At 48.8% G+C, this 23,455-nt stretch overlaps 1 protein-coding gene across 1 annotated transcript in view; it reads left to right on the forward strand.

The window, feature by feature from the left end:
* Positions 1-23,085, forward strand: part of LOC130127116 (carbonic anhydrase-related protein 10-like) — a 203,030-nt gene extending 179,945 nt beyond the window's left edge. The window contains exons 3-5 of the mRNA XM_056296689.1: positions 2,696-2,881; positions 16,316-16,411; positions 22,972-23,085. Of these exons, the coding sequence (XP_056152664.1) occupies positions 2,696-2,881; positions 16,316-16,411; positions 22,972-23,085 (396 nt within the window). The remainder of the gene's footprint in view (positions 1-2,695; positions 2,882-16,315; positions 16,412-22,971) is intronic.
* Positions 23,086-23,455: the final 370 nt, after the last annotated feature.

The following is a 23,455-nucleotide window of genomic DNA, read 5'->3' on the forward strand; positions in this document are numbered from 1 at the left end:
TAGCCTCGCATCTCAGCCGGCCTTCAGCCATGTACCCTGAAATGGGCAATCAGCCTGAACAGCAGCTATTGGCTTTAGGGAGAAAAATAAACAACAACAACAAAAATACTGTCATCCTGTGCACAGAAATGCACCGTGTTGATTCCTGCGCTCACGTGAACCCCTAGAAACGATGGCACAATAAGGCGAGAGACGCTCGGTATGCAGTCCCTCTCTTGTCTTTTCCCGGCCTCGTAATAATCTTTGAGGCGCTCTAATCCTGTGCCTTTACACGGCCGCATCCTGTTCTGCCGTATCGTCTCAGGGCGTCCTTCGTCACCCGCCGGCTGCGCGGCAGTCTTCATCGTGCGCGGGGGGGAATGGTACAATAACGGAGCACTACTGAGTGTTCACGGTTACCTGATCACAACCTGCACCTCATGAATGATCGTCGGTAAAGGTCTTGAGGGGGGACTGGGATTTTCATGGCCTTTACAGAGGTCTGGCAGCTACCCCCCCCTCCCCCCCCCCTCCCCCACACACACACACACACACACACACACACAAAAGGTTTGTTCTGTGTCGTCAGGAAACCTGAACAAATTGAAAGGACCTACCCTGCCTTCTCTCCTCTACCTTTTTCCAATTTGGCATGTGAGCCAACACATCTCTTTTCTCCTGCCCCTGTACTTATCTCTGTTTGCATCTGTCTCACCCCCCCCACTCTCTCTCACCCCCTCCCTCCCCCTCTCGCTGTCGCTCTCTCCCTCCCTTCCTTCTCTCTCTCTCCCTGCCTCCCTCTTTCTCTCCTCCCTCCCTCTCTCTCTCTCATTCCCTCCTCCCTCTCCCAACCCTCTCCCCTCTCGCCCTCCCTTCCTTCTCTCTCTCTCCCTGCCTCCCTCTTTCTCTCCTCCCTCCCTCTCTCTCTCATTCCCTCCTCCCTCTCCCAACCCTCTCGCCCTCCCTTCCTTCTCTCTCTCCCTGCCTCCCTCTTTCTCTCCTCCCTCCCTCTCTCTCTCTCATTCCCTCCTCCCTCTCCCAACCCTCTCCCCTCTCGCCCTCCCTTCCTTCTCTCTCTCTCCCTGCCTCCCTCTTTCTCTCCTCCCTCCCTCTCTCTCATTCCCTCCTCCCTCTCCCAACCCTCTCGCCCTCCCTTCCTTCTCTCTCTCCCTGCCTCCCTCTTTCTCTCCTCCCTCCCTCTCTCTCTCCCCTCCTCTCTTACTCTCCCTCCCCCTCTCCCCCTCTCTCTTTCCCTCTCCCACCTTTCTATCTCCCTTTCTCCTCCACCCCACCCCCCCCCGCTTCTCTCTCTCCCCCTCGCTTTTCTCTTTCAATTCATTGATTTTGCAGAGGATCTATAAAATATTTACAGTGTGTGGGCAGACCTCTTTCTCTGGGAATTTAGAGGAGAGAAAATCATTCTGAAAGCGAGCGGAAAAAAAGGAACGAGGGAGAGAGAGGGCCGAGAAAGCAGAGAGGGCAGAGAGAACGACAGAGAGAGGAAGAGAGAGAAAGAGCCAGATATGGAAGCGTGTAGCCGTGCCTTGAATGTCAGTGCTTCACTTTGAAAGTAGTCCCGAATATAAATAAATAAACACAGTCACTGATAAAGATCGTTATTCACTCCTCTGGTATTGTTGCGTTGCTCCTAAAACCTCACATTGTATTGATTGCGTGCAGATTCTGACAGTTTGAGCCTTTGAAGGCAAACTCCTCCTCAGCTTTCTTCCTCTCGTACCTTCCCCTCCGCTGCAGCCCTGTCTGCACGTTGCCTTTGGTTTTGGAGTGTTGTTCCAGGGTGTACATTGTTCCTGTCACTCGGTAATTAATGGAAGACCTGTTACTGTGTCACTGTAAGTCACCAATGATATCAGTCTCCCAACAGGTGCGCGGCTCCCAGTGCTGTGAGAAGTACAGGAGCGTTGCATCCTCCCGTCACAAAAATTCTCAAATTGAGGGCATCTGGATAGCTTTGCAGTCTATTTCATTGCCTACCAATATGGGGATCGCCGGTTCGAATCCCCGTGTTACCTCCGGCTTGGTCGGGCGTCCCTACAGACACAATTGGCTGTGTCTGCGGGTGGGAAGCTGGATGTGAGTATGTGTCCTGGTTGCTGCACTAGCACCTCCTCTGGTCAGTCGGGGTGCCTGTTTGGGGGGGTGGGGGATAGCGTGATCCTCCCATGCACTACGTCCCCCTGGCAACACTCCTCACTGTCAGGTGAAAAGAAGCGGCTGGCAACTCCATGTGTATTGGAGGAAGCATGTGGTAGTCTGCAGCCCTCCCCGGATTGGCAGAGAGGGTGGAGCAGCAGCGACCGGGACGGCTCAGAGAGCAGGGTGATTGGCCGGATACAGTTGGGGAGAAAAGGGGTGGGGTGGGGGGGATTCTCGAATCAAGTATTATATGTCGTTGCACCATTGAATGATCTTGGTCTTAATGGATGTACTGTTTGTCAGTCACATTGACCCAGGGCCACCTTTGGGTTTCCTACCAACATAACTGTCAGATTGATTTAGAAATACCCAATATAGCTTATCTTCGTCTCAAGTATTAAGAATGTCAACAGCATTCAAGGTCGACAGCTGTTAGTGTAAACGGGCCATTTTGAGCCGAACAGAACACAAGCAGGGTTTTCACTGGGCGGAAGGAACGTGAATGCCTTTGCATGTCGCTTTGTGCACAACTAATATTCTTCTTCTTCTTCTTCTTTAGGTGGGAGGGACAATGTACAACACAGGCCGCCACGTTTCCCTGCGACTGGACAAGGAACATCTCGTGAACATCTCTGGGGGGCCAATGACGTACAGCCATCGTCTGGAGGAGATCCGGCTACACTTTGGCAGCGAGGACGGCCAAGGCTCTGAACACCTGCTCAATGGACAGGCCTTCTCCGGAGAGGTCAGAGGCCTCTGTGTGTGTGTGTGTGTGTGTGTGTATCTATGTTACTGTGCGGGTCCATTGAGAGGGAGAACACCTTTATGTCACTTAGGCTTAATCTCCACACTATACTACACTTTATTTCACTACCATGGCTGCAAAATCGGAAAGCTCTGCCAGAAGTTCTTCAGCCTGCGGCACTGATGTGTTTGCCGACCGCTCCACAACTACTGGCACACAAAAGGTTTCTTGTTCAGTGCGCTGTGTCATGAGATTTGTAATTAAAATGACCGTGTCCTGCTCACCAATTCCTCATAATTGGAAATTGCAATTCAGAAGTGCTATTGATGGACACTCTTGTGTGTCAGAATCCACAATTCAACGTTACCTGACCAGCGTTGAATCTGATTAACCAAATACTTCCTTTGTTCATTTGGGGGTCGAGTTGGCTAATAAGAAGCTGTGAATCGACGCAGTGAGCAGGAATTGTTAGCTCATTTTGGAATTGATAGCTGTCAATATTTACTTCTCTCACACCTCGATACAGGGGCACACACACACACATATACATAGTCATTTATGTACACGTTATCTCACACACACACGCACGCACACACACATACACACAGTCATTTATGTACACTATCTCACACACACACACACACACACACACACACACACACACACACACACACCCACACAGTCATTTATGTACACTTTATCTCTCTCACACACACACACATATGCTGTCATTTTTGTACACTCTATCTCACAAATACACACACACACATTTGTAATTTGTGATATTGGGCTATACAAATAAAATTGACTTGACGCACACACACACAGTCATTTTTGTACACTTTATCTCACAAATACACACACATGCACACACACACGCACACACACTGTCATTTTTGTACACTCTATCTCTCTCACACACACACACACACATTTTTCATCGTGCCATATTTCGGGTCTGAGGAGACAGAAAGTAAAATGCTTTTAATTTTTCAGTAAAGTCACGAGTCACTCACGCCACCGCCTTCCACTGCTGCTGTTAAATGAATATCCAATTTGTGTGGCAACAAAATAATTGCCGTCTTGACAGGCAAATTGATAATAATTAATGATAATCATTTATCTTCCCTCAGATTACGCGAGAGAAAATTCAAATCATAATAAAGTGGGTGTTTATTGCATCCGTTGGGGCAGGGAGAGCTGTGACCCGAGCCAAACAGGTTCGCCCCCTCTGTTTACCGAGTGCCGCCACAACTGCCTATGTGGCTCCGGGGCTTTTGTTTTGATTTCATCCCTGCCTTTCCGCTGGCTGTGTGCGTTTTGTGGCTTAGCTTTATGTTTTAGCCGCTGTTGCAAACCTGCGATAGAGGATCTGGGGTGCCGCCCTCTTTGGTCTGAAATATGATGTAAATGTTGCCTTTGCATTGCTAAGGTACGGTATGCCACGCCTGCATTATTAATGTCACAGCTTATCCTTCATATTTGTTCTCCCATCACGATCTGTAGCTGAGGAGATAAGAGGTAATATTGCGGGGGCATCCGGGTAGCGCAGCGGTCTATTCCATTGCCTACCAATAAGGGAATCGCCGGATCGAATCCCCGTGTTATCTCCGGCTTGGTCGGGCGTCCCTACGGACCCAATTGGCCGTGTCTGCGGGTGAGAAAGCGGATGTGGGCATGTGTCCTGTTCGCTGCACTAGCGCCTCCTCTGGTCGGTCGAGGCGCCTGTTCAGGGGAGGGGGGGTAGCATGATCCTCCCACGCGCTACATCCCCCTAAGCGAATCTTCTCACTGTCAGGTGAAAAAGAAGCGGCTGGCGACACCACATGTATCAGAGGGGCATGTGGTAGTCTGCAGCCCTCCCTGGATCAGCAGAGGGGGACGGCTCAGGGTGATTGGCCAGCTACAATTGGGGAGAAAAAGGGGGAAAAGATCCCCCCCCCCAAAAAAGAGGTAATATAACCTTTTTTTTGTGATTGGGCAGAATAACCTGCAGCGCCGCTCAGACAAAGACACGTATAGCCGGCCTATACGCAGCCAAGGAGTTAGGCCCAGGTAGTTGTTAACAGATGTCTTTTTTTTTGTTTCGTTTTGGGGTTACATCTCACTCCCTTTTGGCATGTTCTCCTCACTCACTTAGATAACCGTTTCTCAGGGAGACAGCAACAAAAACAACCTCCTCATCCATCACTAAGTCTGCCCCGGAAAACCTGCCACCCTATCCTTGTTTTCTTAGATTGGAAGCCAGGACTTCAAGGTTTGCTGAGATGCTTCAGAATGAAAATATCGAGAATTCTCGCTCTCTTCCTCTCTCTCTCGCAGTCTCTCTTCTCCTCCTCCCTCCCTCTCTCTCGCTGTCTCTCTTCTCCTCCCTCCCTCTCTCTCGCTGTCTCTCTTCTCCTCCCTCTCTCTCTCTCTCTCTCTCACTGTCTCGCTTCTCCTGCTCCCCCCTCTCTCTCTCGCTTCTCCTCTCTCTCTTTCTCCTCTCTCTCTCTTCTCCTCTCTCTCTATTTCTCCTCCCCCCCCCCCCCAAGCCTCCCCCTCTCCCTCTCGCCCCCGTCTGCAAATGAGTGGTGGCTGTGCATGTCCTTGAAACAAGAACAAAGGGAAAAATATTAAAACTTAAAAAGCAAAACATTCCTCTGAAATAGCTGCCTGTGGGAGGATATGGAGGAGGGCGGGGTGGGGAGAGGGGTGCGGGTGAGGAGGTATGGGGCCGTAGCATTAACACTCCAAAGCATTCGTCTCTGAAACCCCCTCTATATCTCCTAACTCATCTCACTTTTTTCTTCGCGCTCCATTCGCTTAATATGCCTGTAAAGGCTGCGTGTGTGTGTGTGTGTGTGTGTGTGTGTGTGTGTGTGTGTGTGTGTGTACACATGCTTGTTGATTTGTTTTCCTGTCTGCATTCCTTCTCCCCCTGAATACATGGTCTGGGCCGTACGTGCATCTGTGGATTTGAGTTTGGATTTGTGCACGTGTCTGTTGCTGTGTGTGTGTGTGTGTTTGTGTGTGTGTTTGCGTGCACTCTGAAGACCGTCCAACCGATGCTGCGCTGGCTGGCTGCTGGCGTACGAGGCGTTTCAACACTCTGGGGTTAATTTATGCTCGGAGTGTAGTGTGTTCAGCTCTGCTCCCCTGGAGCAGATTCGCAGCGCCATCTGAAAATGAAACACCTTGGTCTTTTAATAAGTGCTAAAATATTACCAATATAATTCCTTCACTTGGTTGCCCCAGTTTTAGCATAATCAAAAAACATGCACACATCCCATTCTTCGATTGGAAAAAAAAGAAAAAGGTCTGAGGTTACAATAACACCGCTGAAAACATTCATTCATTTTCTTTATCACAGCTTCTATGCTCACATATGTGCATGTGCATGTGCACACACACAAATTCGGGATCAAATTCCTACTGACGGGCGAATTAGAGTCTCCCAAATCACCAAGCATGCATGTCTTGTGGACCTTCCCCAAGTATTATTTATTGAAAGGATGAGCGAGGGAAATCCCCTCCAGTATTAAGTGTTAGTAGCAGAGAAACTCTTAGCTTGAATGCGGTTTAGACGTTCGGCTTCAGACACCATTAACAACGAGGGAGCGAACGAGCCAAACGTTCGCCCACCACGCTCAGCACCCGGGCGGGCCTTGCTGCACGAGGAGTGACAACACCTCTGTCACTGAAGTGAATTGACATCATAACGCTAATCCATTAAGACTAGTCAATTATAGATCCATCACTCCATCAACCAAAGCATGTACCACTTTCCGCTGACAATCATTTCATTTCACTCTTTAGTCTGGAAAAGTATTTCCGACTCGAGAGCCAAACACGTTTAAGCTACTTTTCCCGTCTCCCACACGGGAAGCGTAATAAGTGGTTTGTGTGGATTGGCCCCACCCACCTCATGGCGCTGCTTCTTTTCTTCTTCTTCTTTTTTTCCTAGCCATTGTTTTTTTCACCGCTATTATTTAGAAGCATTGATGAATATATAATGACCGACTTTCCGAGCAATGATAAAGATTGTGCATTGTAAGTGAGTGTAAGAAGATTAAGTGAGGATTACGCACAATAAATTCAGCTGAGAGTTAGCCCCCTACCAGCTGCAGCTTTTCTTGTCGACACACTAATGCTTAGGGGTGAAGAGAAGCCATGCAGCTATATTTAATATGAATCTTGTCAAGCATTTGAGGAGGATTCACCATAGGCATCCATTCCAACCACTTTAAACCCCTGTCAGTCAAAGGGTACACCTCATGTGTCTGTTTTTAGATTGACTATCACACACACCGAAATCATATTGAGCCAATTTTGCCGCGGTAGATTATCACTCATCCGGCTTTTGATGAGGATGCTTACTCTGTTTTATTTTTAATCCGCTATTTAACATTACTCACCAAACTACACATTACGCCCCCATCGGCACCAGAGCGGCCTAATTTAGGTAGATTTTTGTCATTAAAATCACATCTAATATAGCTGTGTTGCTTGTAATGATGAAAGGAACTGCACAAATGCGTGCATAAAGCAAGAGAAAGGAACATTATTTACTCAAAACGGTAAACCGGCTGTCATTGTTATTATGTTCAATCAGTGATATAGCGTAATGTGCAGCAGGCCCTGCAGCCCTGCCTTGTTTTCGCCTTTCTGGGCTTGCCGTGTGGAATGAGAGCCTGTTTGGTGTACTATGTGGTGCAGAGCTTGTCCGTTAGCCTTGTGGAAATACGTTCCAGTTCGTCTGAAGGAGCGAGGTTGAGATAGAGGGAGTCAGTTCCGGCCCAGCGCTTTTCACTCTCCCCCCGTTAGTGCTGTATAGTACCTCTTTCCCACTATCGACTTGCTGTCTTCATATTTCCCTACCCCCAGGGTTGGGCCACCCATCACACCATAAAGAGGCTGTCATGGCCCCGATCCAGACAGCACCACCTAGAAACACAACACTGACACTTCACGCCGGATCCGCTGCTGTTTCAATTCAACTCTGGCCAGTTCAGTTTCCATTCGTGCTGGCCCTGCCACCTTATCTGTGCTTAAATGACAGTTAATTTAAAATTACATCTAGCAGATGCTTTGAACCAAAGCGATGTACATCTGAGAGGTAGTTGGCTTGTATGGCATTAGCAGTCTAAGCCACAGACTCTTACTGGAGACTCGACCCAATCGGGGTTTGAACCCCTCAATCTCTGGTGAGAAAGCCGGCGTTCTTACCCACTGAGCTATCCCGCTGCAACTGTTAAGAAATGTAACACAATAATTAATTCATATGAGAAAAAAAAGAAAATCATAGACTCCTCTGTACCAGGACAAACTGTTTTACACTCCTTATGTCAGATGGCATATTATTTTCCAGTAGAGCTGGGTATCTTCAGTATTTCATCAAGATTGACACCATTATCCATTCTGCTTACCATTTCTTGAGATACTCTTGTGAATATTGTGCATTATAGTGTGTGCAAAAAAAAAACACGAGTGGAGCCTTTATAATTCTGTTAGGGGACCAATAACAAAATGCTTCTTTTGGACTTGGTGGCGGGACTGATGGATATGGGTCTCTTGAATCAATAGCCACGGCTGCAGGACACCAGATGTGGAGTTCAATTTCAAAATGTTGTACCAATGAAGTTGTGTCAATATTTGTGCAGTGGGCACACCACCTTGCCCAAAATTGCCAGCTAGGTCTGAGTTTAATAATAATAATAATAATAATAATAATAATAATAATAATAATAATAATAATAGGCGCCCAGGTGGCATAGCGGTCTGTTCTGTTGCCTACCAACACACGAATCGGCAGATCGAATCCCCGTGTTACCTCCGGCTTGGTCGGGCGTCCCTACAGACACAACTGGCCGTGTCTGCGGATGGGAAGCCGGATGTGGGTACGTGTCCTGGTCACTGCACTAGCGCCTCCTCTGGTTGGTCGGGGCGCCTGTTTGTGGGGGAGGGGGAACTGGGAGGAATAGTGTGATCCTCCCATGTGCTACGTCCCCCTGGCGAAACGCCTCACTGCCAGGTGAAAAGAAGCAGCTGGTGACTCCACGTGTATCGGAGGAGGCATGTGGTAGTCTGCAGCCCTCCCTGGATCAGCAGAGGAGGTGTAGCAGCGACCGGGATAACTCATAAGAGTGGGGTAATTGGCCGGATACAATTGGGGAGAAAAAAGGGGGAAAAATCCCCAAAAAATAAAATAATAATAATAATACTATTAATAAATCAAACTTATATAGCACTTTTCTAACACTCAAAGTCGCTTTACAATAAACGGCAATGAAACAAGACAAAAGATAATCATAACACAGAGATGGGTGGATGGGAAGGGGGGGAGGGCTACAAGAGGGAGAAGTGGCAGCCACACACGATGCCAGCAGTGCTCTCCGACTTAAACAAATACAAAAAGGGCAAGAAAAACAAAAAACAACAGCACTGTAGGTGTGGATTTTCTGTAGGGTTTTACTCCCATAGCCTATTCCTCTCCAGAAGTATCCACTAGGCAGTGGCACTATCACTATTTAACCCATAGCTGGGTTAAATAACTTTCTCACTGACTTCCAAACACTTGCGCCGATTCAGTCAAATCTGGCGAGCGGTTGTATGTGCTGCCTATGTAAACTGTCTGTCTGTGTGATCTGTTAAGTCAGTCATTCCCAGGAACTGTATTTGGGTCACCAAATGAATTTGCAGAATTTCTTCAGCAGAGGGTCCCTGCTCTCCGACCGCACATTAGGTTGGCCAAATACGATGAAGAGGAGGAGGCAGAAGACCTACCAAGTTCGGCCTCCACCACAGCAGTCTCGGTGATGGCCTCCTACATCCAGGCGGCGTCCACCCCAGCCAACCAAACGCTGTTATCGGTGTGACAAGCCTGGTCACATAGCCCGCGACTGCCCAGCACCAGCACTTAAAGCCAGAGTCACCCAGCCAGTGGGGAATCAACAGTGGAGTGGCCTAGTGAGGGGACCGCCACTCCAGTCTGCAGCCCCCCTTCAAGGTTGATACATGCTGGTTGGCTGCCTAGGTCACACCTAAGGACTGTATCTGAACTGCTAACTCAACAGTCGACCCTACTGGGCCCTGGTAGACACAGAGTAAACCATTTCTCTGGTGCAACCTGGCATCCTCCCATGCACCACCGGCCCACTCTGTGGCATGATCACCAACCAACACCCAGCTGATGAAGGTGACAGGAGAAAAGGCTGGCATGAGAGGGAAGAAGTCACTGTGAGTCCAGGCTGGAGACCAGGAGCTGACGCATGAGTTGTCTCACCAGCATCCAAGACCCATGCGTCATCAGCCTGGACCTGCTGGGGAGCACATATTATCTTGTCGGGGTTATCACCCTCGGCACGAAGACTGTGGCGCTCCAGTCCAGTCAGGGTAAGAATGGGCCCAAAGACTAACGAGCCAGTCACCAAGCAGCCGCCACTCAGCAAACACAGAGCCCCAGTGCCTCTCCGCCCCAGTGGCCCAGACCACTGTCCAAGCCACCTGCCAGCACGCCCACCACCATTAGCTCTGCACCACCCCAACCTACCTCAGCCCTGACTGCTGAGCCTGCCATCCTCCCCTCCACTGAAACAACCAAGGCTATATGCAACTTATGGCAGTGTGGCAACGACGGCCTTAACCCACAGCAGCGCCACCAGTTAAAACACCTCCTCAATGACTATGCGGACATATTCGCTGCTAGAGACAAAGACTGCAGGCAGACTGGTTTGGTCTAGCATGCCATCAAGACCGGCCCTGCCCAGCCCATCCCTCTGCACCCCCATTGGCTGGCCCTCGCTAAGCAGCAGGTGGCAGAGAACGAAATCCACGAAATGGCTGCTGCCAGCGTGATTGAGCCCTCCAACAGTCCAGGGACGGCAATGGCCATCTTGGTGAAGAAGGACAGCAGCAAGTGGTTCTGTGTGGACTATTGACACCTTAACTCTGTCACAAAAAAGGACTCTTAACCACTCCCTTGAATCGATGATGCCCTCGACCACATCGCGGAGCCCAGCTGGTTCAGCTCCCTTGACCTGCACAACAGCTACTGGCAGGTGGCGCTGGCCCCTGACGTGAAACTGAAGACGGCCTTCACCATCAGGCAGGGTCTGTGGCAGTTTCGTGTCATGCTGTTCGGACTCTGCAATACACCTGGGCTATGTTCGAGCAGCTGATGGAGAGGGTGCTGGTAGACGTACCCCAGAGCCATTGCATCTTGTACCTCGACAACCTGGTGGTACATGCCAACAATTTTAACAGATCCCTGTGCAACCTGCATGAGGTCCTCACCACCATCCATCGTGCCAGGCTGTGGATGAACCCTGTTAAAGTTTCACCTGCTGAACAGGGAGACAAAGGTACTGGGCCGCGTAGTCAGTGCACATGGCGTAGCCACCAATCCAACTAAGGTGGCTGCCATCCAAGACTGGCCAACCCCTGTTAATGTCAGCGAGCTGTAAAACTTCCTGGGCCTGGTGTCATACTACTGCCGTTTCGTCCGAGACTTCACCCCCATTGCCAGTCCACTCCACCACTTGACTGACAAGGGCCAGTCATTCGACTGGGAGGACGCCTGTACTGCAGCCTTCACCCAACTCAAGGCAGTTCTCACTGAAGCCCCAGTCTTGGCCTACCTCGATGCCCAAAAGTTCTTCATCGTGGACACTGATGCCACCAATGTGGGGATCGGGGCTGTCGTCTCCCAATGGGGAGAAGATGGGGAGCATGTCGTGGACTACTTCAGTCACACAGGCGAAAAAGAGATGTGAGCAGTGGTCCTGGCAGTATGGCACTTATGGCCTTATTTGCACAGCAGCCACTTCCTCATCCACACTGACCACAACTCACTTACCTGGCTCCTGAACTTTAAGCGTCCTGAGGGCCAAGTGGCCCAATGGCTGGAGGCCCTTCAAGGGTATGACTTTGAAATCCAGCATGGGGCGGGTCGACATCATGGCAACACTGACGCGCTCTCCTGGCACCCCTGTGTGGTATTGGAGTGCCACTACTGCTAGTGGCAAGAGGAGTGGGGCCAGATTACACCTACGGCAGTGGCCGTCTAGACCGCCAGCAATGAGGAGAGGCGGTTCCCATTGACCATGCAGCAACTGAGGCAGCAGCAGGAGGCAGACATGACACTGGCGCTGGTGAGGGGCTGGTTGGAGATGGGGTGGCGCCCCATGGACAGAGGTGTCAGCGCTGCGGCCTGAGGTAAAGGCCTACAACTCTCAATGGGGCAACTTCGAGCTCCACAACGGGTTGACGTACCGGAGGTGGCAAGCTCCTGGATGAGGGAAAGACCTCCTGCAACTATTGGTGCCCTGTGTGCTCCATCCCCAGGTTCTCCATGGTCCTTGGCTTGATGGGGGCAGGGCACTACAGGAACACCAAGATCCTCCACTGCCTCAGGGGTTGGTTCTACTAGCCTGGCCGTTGACGAGACGTGGAGCTACACGTACACTGCTGCAACTCTTGCACCACCCAGAAGGAACCAACCCGGTGCTCCTACGCCCCAATGGAGCGAGTAGGGGTGGACATCCTTGGGCCTTTCCCCACCATGACTCTGGCAGTTGCAAAATCCTTGTGGCTATGGACTACTTCATGAAGGGGCCAGAGGCATATGCGGTGCTGGATCAGAGTGCCACCACAAAGCTTAGAGGCTGGTGGAAGAGATGTTCGCCCGCTTTGGAGTTCCCACCGAGCTCCACAGCAACCAGGGTTGGAACTTTAAGTCCCAGGTCTTCAGTGAGGTCTGCCAGCTGGGGTTGAACAAGATGAGGACGATACTGCTCCATCCTCAAAGTGACGAGCTGGTGGAGCGGTTCAACCACACCCTGGCCACCCACCTTGCCAACCTCACCAGCCAACACCAGCGGGATTGGGACTGCCACCTGCCCCTTGTCCACCAGACTGCTGTCCAGGAGTCCAGCCAGTGCACACCTGCTACTCATGTTTGGGCGGGAGCTCCAGAAACCGGTGGACTTGGTGTTCGGGGCCCTGCCCAAGCCTGAGATTGCCAGGGGAAAAGAAATTTACTGCTTCCAAAGACTGAGAGATAGCCTGCAGGTGGTCCACGACTATACCTGCTGGACCCAGGCCAACTCCAGAGTGTGGCAGAAGAGGACCTATGACACATGGTACCTTGAGCAGGCCTTCATGCCAAGGGACAAGGTATGGGTGTATTGTCCCATTCGCAAGAAGGAGCTTTCCCCCAAGCTTCACAGCCACTGGCAAGGGCCCGGCGAGGTCGTGGGCCAGCTGTCTGAGGTGATGTACTGGGTGTGCATACCTGACCGGGGGGTGCATGGTGGTGCTGCACCAAGACAGGCTCTCCCCATACTGCCCCCTTACTCCACCTGTTGTTGGGGAGGGGGGCAAGAGCAGCACCCCACACGCTGATCAGAGTAAATCTCCCCCAGTTGTGCTTTCTATGAGCCTCAGACGGCATTTGAGAGACGATGTGTTGGGTGATGGGGTTGCCTAGAACGACTGACCCCTCAGATGGGGGCTATGTAGCAACAGGAGGAGGCAGTCACTCTAATTAGCAACAGTTATGCGCTGGGGGAGCGCAAGGGCCCATGGGACTGTTAATGTTCAAGCTGGAATCGTTGTTTTACTGATGTGGAGTTCGTGTTTTGATTGTTGTGGTTATGTTATGTGGTTCTCAGTGTTTGTGTGACCAGGACAATGTTGAGGGCTAGCTAGCAATGTGGCCACCATGGCTGAGACTCCTGTAAATATTGATGACCTCCAGCCAGTGTTCTGTTCTGTTGGTAAGAATAAAAGAACATTCCCGGGGCCGTGCAGTGTATGGGGCACGGGGATTGCCATAAGAATTTAGATTTCTGCCTCATGGCGTGTTCTTCCATGCAAGCTCGCCACAGTATGTATCTTCGAAATGGCTGGTTTACTTATCGAAGGTGATGTGGAAATAGCATTAAAAATGGTCAGAAACGTTCATTTATGCACAAATTCACTCTTGTCATGATTTATAGATAAGGCCTTATTGTGAATTGGGTCGCGATGGTTTGTTGATTTTAAAAAGTGGGTCCCCAGATAAAAGGTTTGGGAAACACTGGTGGTGTTGTGTAGGGGTGGCTACTGACTCGCGATACTTTTAAGGTGCTGGTACCAAAATGGGAGATGCTGATCGGACCAATAAGGTTTGTAGTAACAGTGCTCCTCGTCGGTGCCACAGAAAGGGCTGATGTGCTGATTTTTCTACAGAAAATTTGTTAGGAAAATTGTTAAAAGCATGTTTCCATCAATAACTACCATATTTCAAAACTTAGTTCTGGCACACATGTTCCTCTACATTGTTTAAAATGCTGTTAGGCATGTCAAGGTGATGCCTGGGTGTTACCAACAATACAAACATTCTGTGTGTCAAATATGATGGTTTTGTTGATACCTGGCAATTACCACCAATAATAAACATTTTTTTACACCGTGGCAAAAAAAAAAAGGTGCTGTTGTGTCGTCAAGCACCAATATCGATGAGGTGCCGGTACCAGTAAAGATATCAATAACTTTCTAATGATGCCCAATCAAGTTTTGTCAACATGGAGGATCTGTTCGCTCTCTCCATCTCCGTCTCTGTTCCTGTAACTCGTCCATGTCACCGATCTTCTCGCTGGCTCTCGAGCCCATTTCTCTTTTCTTTCTCTCTCTTTCACTCCTTTTGTTTTCTTCTCTGTTGCATTTGACCGCCTCTCTTAACTTTATTATTGCCTGCACCAGCCTGTTATTGCCCGGCACCAGCTAACTTTCTGCCACTTGTCGTTGAGAGGTTGCAGAAGAGCTCTTTTGGCTCCTGCGGCCTCTCTCACCTAAAAATCTAATCAGATCAACATGGGCTCTAATCACTTCCCCCCTCGCCTTGATTGCATTTATAGACGTTCTGTCGCTCTGCGCTTTCCCGATCAAGCATTTCATAATTACTCTCCTCCGCATTTGTTTATTTATATTCTCCGCTACCTTCTGTGCCAAGCTCTTTGCCAGTGAGCAGTGATGAGAGGTTACGGTGGTACAGGAAAAAGACAGGGAGCATTTGGAAAGCGCCGAAAAGCATTACCGTCCCCTGAGTGCCTCATTCAAGTCAGCTGCTTTGTCATGCCTTACTGCCTTGCTCTCTCTGTAGTCGCTGCACACTTATTGTATAATACTAATATAATGCACGCCTTTCAGCCTAAACGTGGCACAATATGACTTATGCGTTCTCTAGTTTGGATATTGAGGAGGTTGGTGGCAGGCTATCGTTTTTACTACATTTTTATTCAAATTCCAGGCTGCGTGACAGCACCACAAATACAGAATTAAAGGTGCTGGTTGGGATAAAAATACCTACAAGGGGATCTACTTATTACTCTTTTTTTTATCTGTTTGTCTGTCTGTCTCGCTCTCTATTTCTCTGCTGTTACCCAAAATAACTCAGAAATGATAAATAAAAAAAAATCTATGGAGGAAGAGAATGTGGTGTTAAAAATGCATGAAGTAACCCCCCCCCCCCGTCCTTTTTTTTTTAAACACAAGTTTGGATGTGTGGGAACTTTTTAGATGCCTTTGTGGGCATATATTTAAACACTGTGGGCTCCCGTTCCAACAGTTTTCGTTTTACAAGCCTGTAGTTGCGCAGCACAGTCTGCCCACGTAGGAACGCCATTAAAAGGCTGGAATATTGAACAGCTGGAGTGGGTGAACCATCTGTGTCAGTTAAACATTAACCTCATGCCAAGAGATGGTGTAGTGGTTTTCACTTCAGCCTCTGACAGCATAGGTAATTCCTGCTGGCCTCGAGAGTCTCCTCTGTGTGTGTCTGCCATTTTATATTCCTCTGATTACAGCTAATTCCACTCCAGATCTACACTGAACGTAATATATATATATATATATATATATATATATATATATATATATATATATATATATTCCTCTGATTACAGCTAATTCCACTCCAGATCTACACTGAATGTAATATATATATGGAGAGAGAGTAAATCTGCTCTTTCCATAAAATCGCCCAGGTGAGTCCGCAGCTGAACAAGGATGAAGAGAAGCTATAATGCAGAGAGAGGAGGAGATGAGTTTAAGAAGGGGTTGATGCCCTAAGGCACTTCAGAAATGTATTGTGCAAATCCCATGAATTAAAGCCTCTTCAACATTAGCGAGGTGTTTCTAGTATTTTGCATACTTGATGTGCGCCCGTCGACTGTGTAAGTAAAACAAAATACACCGTGAGCACCCTCCTACCTTCACCTGATGGTGAAGAGGATATCTGCAGATTTGAGAGGCAATCGAAACTTGTGTTGGGCATGAACGGCTTTCCAAACAAGTCTGCATGCAGTCAGATGATTATAAACAAGATGATGACTTCCTGTTGATGTCTTTTTGGGCTAGTCTTGTTTGGTCTTTGGGCTGACACTGTCTACCTGTCCTGTGTGTATATTGCAGGTTCAGCTGATCCACTACAATCACGAACTATACACAAACTACACAGAGGCAGCTAAAAGCCCCAACGGACTGGTGATTGTGTCCATATTTATGAAGGTGAGTCCCATTTTTGCTTCATGTATGTACTTTTTTTTTTTTCCCCTTTTTTCTCCCCAATTGCGTTTGACCAATCACCCCACGCTCCGAGCTGTCCCGGTCGCTGCTCCACCCCCTCTGCCAATCCGGGGAGGGCTGCAGACTACCACATCCCTCCTCCGATACATGTGGAGTCACCAGCCGCTTCTTTTCACCTGACAGTGAGGAGTTTCACCAGGGGGACGTAGCACGTGGGAGGATCACGCTATTCCCCCCAGTTCCCCCTCCCCCCCGAACAGGCACCCCGATCGACCAGAGGAGGCACTAGTGCAGTGACCAGGACACATACCCACATCCAGCTTCCCACCCACAGACATGGCCAATTGTGTCTGTAGGGACGCCCGACCAAGCCGGAGGTAACACGGGGATTCAAAGAGGCGATCCCCGTGTTGGTAGGCAATGGAATAGACTGCTACGCCACCCAGACGCCAGGAAATATACATATTTTTGGATACTTATGTAAATGAAAGCAAACTTTAACTCTAAATAGTGATCACATATGAGGAGTACGACCTGGTTAATTGGTGTTGACACATTACAAGAGTATGACTTCGTGTCAAGTTCAGACAAGACAGCTTGCAAGATAGTAGACTAATACAGTGTACTTACTACACCATACACTGAATAATAAGCGAATATTTGCTTTAGTATAGTAGCACATTTTGTTACGAGCATATAGACCGTCACCAATCAAAGGTATGCAAAATACAACTAGGATGAAAGTAGAACTATTGTCACACCTTGACCAAACTGACAGGGCAATTATCAGAGTTTTAAAAAAAATTGAATAAAAAAATTTAACGTGTATGTCCCCATCTAAGTTATCCTTCAGCTTAAGGGTCATAATGCTCTACACTCTCTCTCTCTCTCTCTCTCTCTCTCTCTCTCTCTCTCTCTCTCTCTCTCTCTCTCTCTCTCTCTCTCTCTCTCTCTCTCTCTATTATAAATATACAACGTGAGAGCTCGTGGCTCACGAACAATTAGCCTTCCAATTATCCTTAAACAATGTGCTCCTTGGCTCTCTCATAAGGGCTGCCGCCATAGTCCCCTGTCTCTTTGTTGTGTATGAGAGGGCCGCTCTTGAACGAGCGGCTCAGAGATCAGAGAGGCGGCGAACGTCCCCGGCACTGCAAGTTCTTGGAAGAAAAGTTCAGCTGCTAACCGCTAATTAGCTCCCCAATGTCAATGGGACTGTCAGTTAGTCTGGAGGAGACAGAGGAGACGCTGACCCAGGTCAGCTCTCCTCTTCTTTCCCTCCAGCCATCATGAGAGCGTGGGGGAGGACGAGCGAAAAAGAGAGCCAGGCTTTGGAAGTGGGTGTTGTAGGCGTATGTGATGGCCGGAGGAAATGATACTGTAACACCGGCACTCACCTTCGCACTGGTGAATCACTGTTAACATGAATCACACCGCTCTTCCAACAGCGATTGGTAGATTTATTAGGCTACATCTGTCAATGCAAAGTTGTTGGTTTGGGGTTTTTTTGCCCATAAGAGAAAAGAAAAGAAGGTGTATCCCTATTTGGAAATGGTGAAGTGTTTATCATATGCTTCTCTAAGTCGTGTCATGTGCTTCAGCCGAAATTGATTCAGTAGTTAACACTGCGATAATTCATGTGCTCACGACCATCTGTAATAAAAAGGGATATAAACAATTTTAAAAGTTGTGCTCACAGGGACATCTGGGTAGTGTAGCGGTCTATTCCGTTGCCTACCAACACAGGGATCGCCAGTTTGAATCCCCATGTTACCTCCGACTTGGTCGGGCGTTCCTACAGACACAATTGGCCGTGTCTGCAGGTGGGAAGCCGGAAGTGGGTATGTGTCCTGGTCGCTGCACTAGCGCCTCCTCTGGTCGGTCGGGGAGGGGGAACTGGGGGGAACAGCATGATCCTCCCACACGCTACGTCCCGCTGGTGAAACTTGTCACTGTCAGGCGAAAAGAAGCAGCTGGCAACTCCACATGTATCAGAGGAGGCATGTGGTAGTCTGCAGCCCTCCCCGGATGGGCAGAGGGAGTGGAGCAGGGGACCTGGATGGCTCGGAAGAGTGAGGTAATTAGCCAGATACGATTGGGGAGAAAATGGGGGGGGGGGGGGGAGTAAAAAAAAAGTTGTGCTCATTCACACAAATACATACACACACACCATTACCTCTTTATCTGCCCACAAGCTACATTCAAACTGACTTTTGCTAATGAGTCTCCCATCCCACTGTCTTCGGCTTGCTTCAGCAGGTCAGTCTCATCAGTACCGCCATTTGAATGGGCAGGCAGTAATTAGCCACATCCTATCTCCAGAACAGAAAGCCTTTTTTCCCCCACCCTGTTCTTATTTTTTCTCAAGGCCTTTTGATATCGCCACACACAGCCATCTGATTTCAGTGATTCACCATCACCATTTAGGGCCAGTGTGCGGTCACCAACACACATCGACAATGGAGAGGGTCAGCTTCTCAAAATGAACCTCTGACAAAACGCCAAACGGTCTGAAAGGAAAGTTTATTCGTGATTTTGCATGCGCTATCTTGTACTGTACGTCGGCTCGACATTTAGACACATGTTATTCTGCCTCTGTTCCACTCTTCCCTCGCACACTTATCAGGCGAACACTTTGCTAATTGGTTCCTAGAAAAGGGGAGAGTGAAATGTCTGTAACCCCTTAGGTGTTTTTCCAAGAAAACACTTCAAATGAGATAGATGGGGAGAGAGTAAGTGAGTGTGTGTGAGAGAGACAGAGAGAGAGAGAGAGAGGGAGATAGAGAGACCATGAGGGATAGAGAAAAAGTGAAATAGTGGGTGTGAGTGGCTGGTAAAGGCATAATGCCTGCCTGGAGAGAACAGGGAACAGGTCAAAGAGTAAGTAATTTCAGCTGCATCGACGGGAGAGCTCACATCTCTTTTTAATCATTTCGCCTAAAGACATCTTGACAATTTGGGTTGCGAAAAGTGCACTGAGGATGAGTGCGAGATGGATGGAGTGAAGGGGAAAAGAGAGAAGGAGTCAGAGAAGGTGACGTAGTGCAGTGGATATGAAGTGTGCAGCACATCCTTCAGACATTAGTGATTATGTCTCAGGTTTGGGGGCAGCTCCGGGCTTCTTGGTCTTCACTTAACAGCCAGGCCAGGCCGGCTAACCATGGAGGTGGCACTTCAGAGTTTCTCTGTGGCTTTCAGGAGTGGTTTCTACATTCTGCTGCAGGGAGCCCCACTAAGTGGCAAGTTTCGGTGTGCCTCCACAGTGGTGTGAGTTTCCTACAGGCCTGTGGTGACTCTTTACCAGCCTGTCCTCCCACAGTGGGTATTTTCTCTGTGTCATGCACCTATGTCCACTGGGGTCCTTACTGGAAGCTTCGTGTTCATGGCGCCAGTTACTCCCACTTTGCATTGCACGTCACAGTAGACAGATGTTTTTATATCCGCCAGGCGGTCGCCTAGAGGGGATTATGCATTTGGTCGTGTGTGTGTGTGTGTGTGTGTGTGTGTGTGTCCATGGCTAATCTCGCAAACTACTGAACCTATCAGCCTATTTTTTTTTTTTTTTGGGTTCTTTCCCCCTTTTCCCCCCCAATTGTATCAGGCCAATTACCCCACTCTTCCAAGCCATCCCGGTCTCTGCTTCACCCCCTCTGCCAATCCGGGGAGGGCTTCAGACTACCACATGCCTTCTCCGATACATGTGGAGTCGCCAGCCGCTTCTCTTCACCTGACAGTGAGGAGTTTCATGAGGGAGATGTAGCATGTGGAAGGATCACGCTATTCCCCCCAGTCCCCCCCCCCTGAACAGGCACCCCGACTGATCAGAGGAGGTGCTAGTGCGGCGACCAGGACACATACCCACACCCAGCTTCGCACCCACAGACACAGCCAATTGTGTCTGTAGGGACGCCCGACCAAGCCGGAGGTAACACGAGGATTCGAACCGGCGATCCCCATATTGGTAGGCAAAGGAATAGACCGCTACGCCACTTGGACAACCAGCCTAAAATTTTTTGTGCACAGTTATGAGTGTACGATGAAGAACCTCTTGTGGTAGCAGTGATTCAAAACCTTCGAAAAACTTTTGTTCTCACTATCGCCTCTCCCTCTCCTCATTCCTTCCCTAGCTCGCTCGACCAATGCTGCTTTCCGTCGCTGCCCACTCTGAGTCAACTCTGGGCATGTGCCACTCACATCTACGGTTGAGTCAGATCGTGCAGTGACAGTGTCAGAGCCAAAACGTTATATATTCGGGTATGAGTCTTGAAAGTAAACAAGACGTCAATCATATTTTGCAAGCTAGCAAATCATTCACTGCTGATCTCAGCACAGGAGAAATGGAGGAACACTGGATGAACCAAAAGTAATTTGCCTTATTCACCTCGCCACCATGCGGAAGTGCCATGGTCTCCAATGTTAAAATTCTGCTATAAAAATACAACTTCAAGAGTAGGATTAATCACAGTCACAGCTGGAAATCATCTCAGTAGCCGCCCCCCCCCCAATTGTATCCAGCCAATTAACTCACTCTTCCGAGCCATCCCGGTCGCTGCTCCACCCCCTCTGCTGATCTGGGAGGGCTGCAGACTACCACATACCTCCTCCAATACATGTGGAGTCGCCAGCAGCTTCTTTTCACCTGACAGTGGGGAATTTCACCAGGGAGAGGATCACACGATCCCCCCCCCCCGAACAGGCACCCCCGACTGATCAAAGGAGGCACTAGTGCAGCGACCAGGACACATACCCACATTCGGCTTCCCACCTGCAAACACGGCCAATTGTGTCTGTAGGGACGCCCGGCCAAGCCGGAGGTAACACAGGGATTCGAACCGGCAATCCCCATGTTAGTAAGTAACGGAATAGACCACTACGCCACCCGGACGCCCAGTAGCTACTCTTAATACTCCGATGACACTGCCATACTGGGACTACTTAATGACAATAACTCCATCACAGCCTATCAACACTCCATTTCTCATGTCACAAAATGATGCATGGAGAACTACCTCCAGCTGAACGTGGACAGGACGAAAGAACTGGTCATTAACACACCAAACACACCCCTCACAGGACTGAACCTCATCTCCATCCACGGCAAGACAGTAGAACAGGTTAGCAACTTCAGATATCTTGGACTCACTTTAGACAGAAAACTCAGCTTTGATCAACACGTCACTGATATCCATAAACGATCCCAGCAGAGACTCCATGTCATCCACAAGCTCAGAGCACTTCCTGTTGCCCCCCCAACACCTGTTGATACTTTAAAAAAGCATAATCCAACCCATCCTGCTGTACTGGCCCCCCCTGTTTCTATACCATGCTGACATATCCAACAAAAACAAACTAACCAGGATCACACATGCTGCCTCCAAGATCATCCACTCCCCTACACCCAACCTCTCAGGCATGGACAGAGCCATCACACGCCACCTCCAAGATCATCCACTCCCCTACACCCAACCTCTCAGGCATGGACAGAGCCATCACACGCCACCTCTAAGATCATCCACTCCCCTACACCCAACCTCTCAGGTATGGACAGAGCCATCACACGCCTTGCACTTCCAATGTGAAGGACACCAATCAGCTCCTCAATTCATACTTCACGCTACTGCCATCAGGCCGTAGATACAGAACTCCAAAATGGAGAAGAGCTCGCTTTGGTAGAAGTTTTGTCCCATAGCAGCACTAAACAGACTGCCCCGCTGACCTAGCTTGGAGCAGGTTTTATCTGTGGGGTGTGATACATGTGCTAAGATACAGGTGGGGAATGAATGTTATGCGTTTATGTATCTGTACATTGTGGTGTGGTTATCTGTGTTTCCGTGCATGTACTGGCTGCGAAAACAAATTTCCTGCGGGACAATAAATACTACATCTTATCTATCTAGCTGCAATAAAACATTTCCCATGGCTGAGCTATGTTTTCTTACCTTTGTTTTATGACTGAATGTCAATCAGCAGAGCAGCCATTCGCCTTGATTCATTTTCTATCATGAAAACCTCGACAGTTGAACACATTTGAAGTCTTTTAATAAGGGCTTTGACGTTATGATAGCCTGATCTCTGTCATTTCATGTCAGACTTGGTCGCATTCATGCGAGGACGTGCCTTGGAGGCTGCACATCCACAGACTGACAGGCAAAACGTTTTTATTAGGTAGATTTTTTTAGCTTGAGTGCTGCATATAAACAACTTGTTTTTCCATATTTCCTGTTCAGTCGACTTGGACGCTGCGCAGAAGTCTCACAATGGCAGGAAAAACACTGGCTTTTCTGTCCGTGTGTGCGTGTAATTCCCTTCTCTTGGTAGGCGAAAAAAAAGTCCAAGCTCCGGAGAGGGGGAGATACATATGCCTGGTGGACATCTGCCCTCTACTGAATGCACTCCTCTGGTTAAATGCATTTGATTTGTTCGGTTTTGATGTGCTGCTGTTTTTTTGTTTTTGTTTTTTTAACCAAACCTTATCTTCCTCTCTCTCTCCTCTCCTCTGCTCTCCATTTCTCTCTGTTTCTCTCTTGCTGTCTCTCTCGATCCAGATTGCTGAAACATCAAACTCATTCCTGAATCGAATGTTGAACAGAGATACTATCACAAGAATAACATATAAAAGTAAGTGGCAATTCACCGCGACCGAGATTTACCGTAGATGAAAAAAGACGTCTAAATGGCTTTGCTAATGGATTTGAAACATCAGCTGTTTCTTGTTTTCCCCGTGATTAATTTCTTTGGTACCATAAGCGTCTCTAAAAGGATCCCATAGATCAGTTCATTTTATATCATCATTGAAGCCTGCAGAATGGTGAGGGCTTGTGCATGCTGTCCTTTCATAAGGGGCTGGCTCTTGATGGGGCAGCCTGTTACACAGCAGTCAACAGCTCATCTCCAGAGGCTTTCCTCTGCCAGAGACTTGCCAGCCTGCCATATAACCAAGGCCGCATCCACGCAGAAATAGCCCAGGGCTATTTAAAAAAAAGCAGCCAATAATTGGATTAACGGGGGTATGAATGGATGGATGAATTA

This window comes from Lampris incognitus, chromosome 17, assembly GCF_029633865.1.
Source record: "Lampris incognitus isolate fLamInc1 chromosome 17, fLamInc1.hap2, whole genome shotgun sequence".
Taxonomy (NCBI): Eukaryota; Metazoa; Chordata; class Actinopteri; order Lampriformes; family Lampridae; genus Lampris; species Lampris incognitus.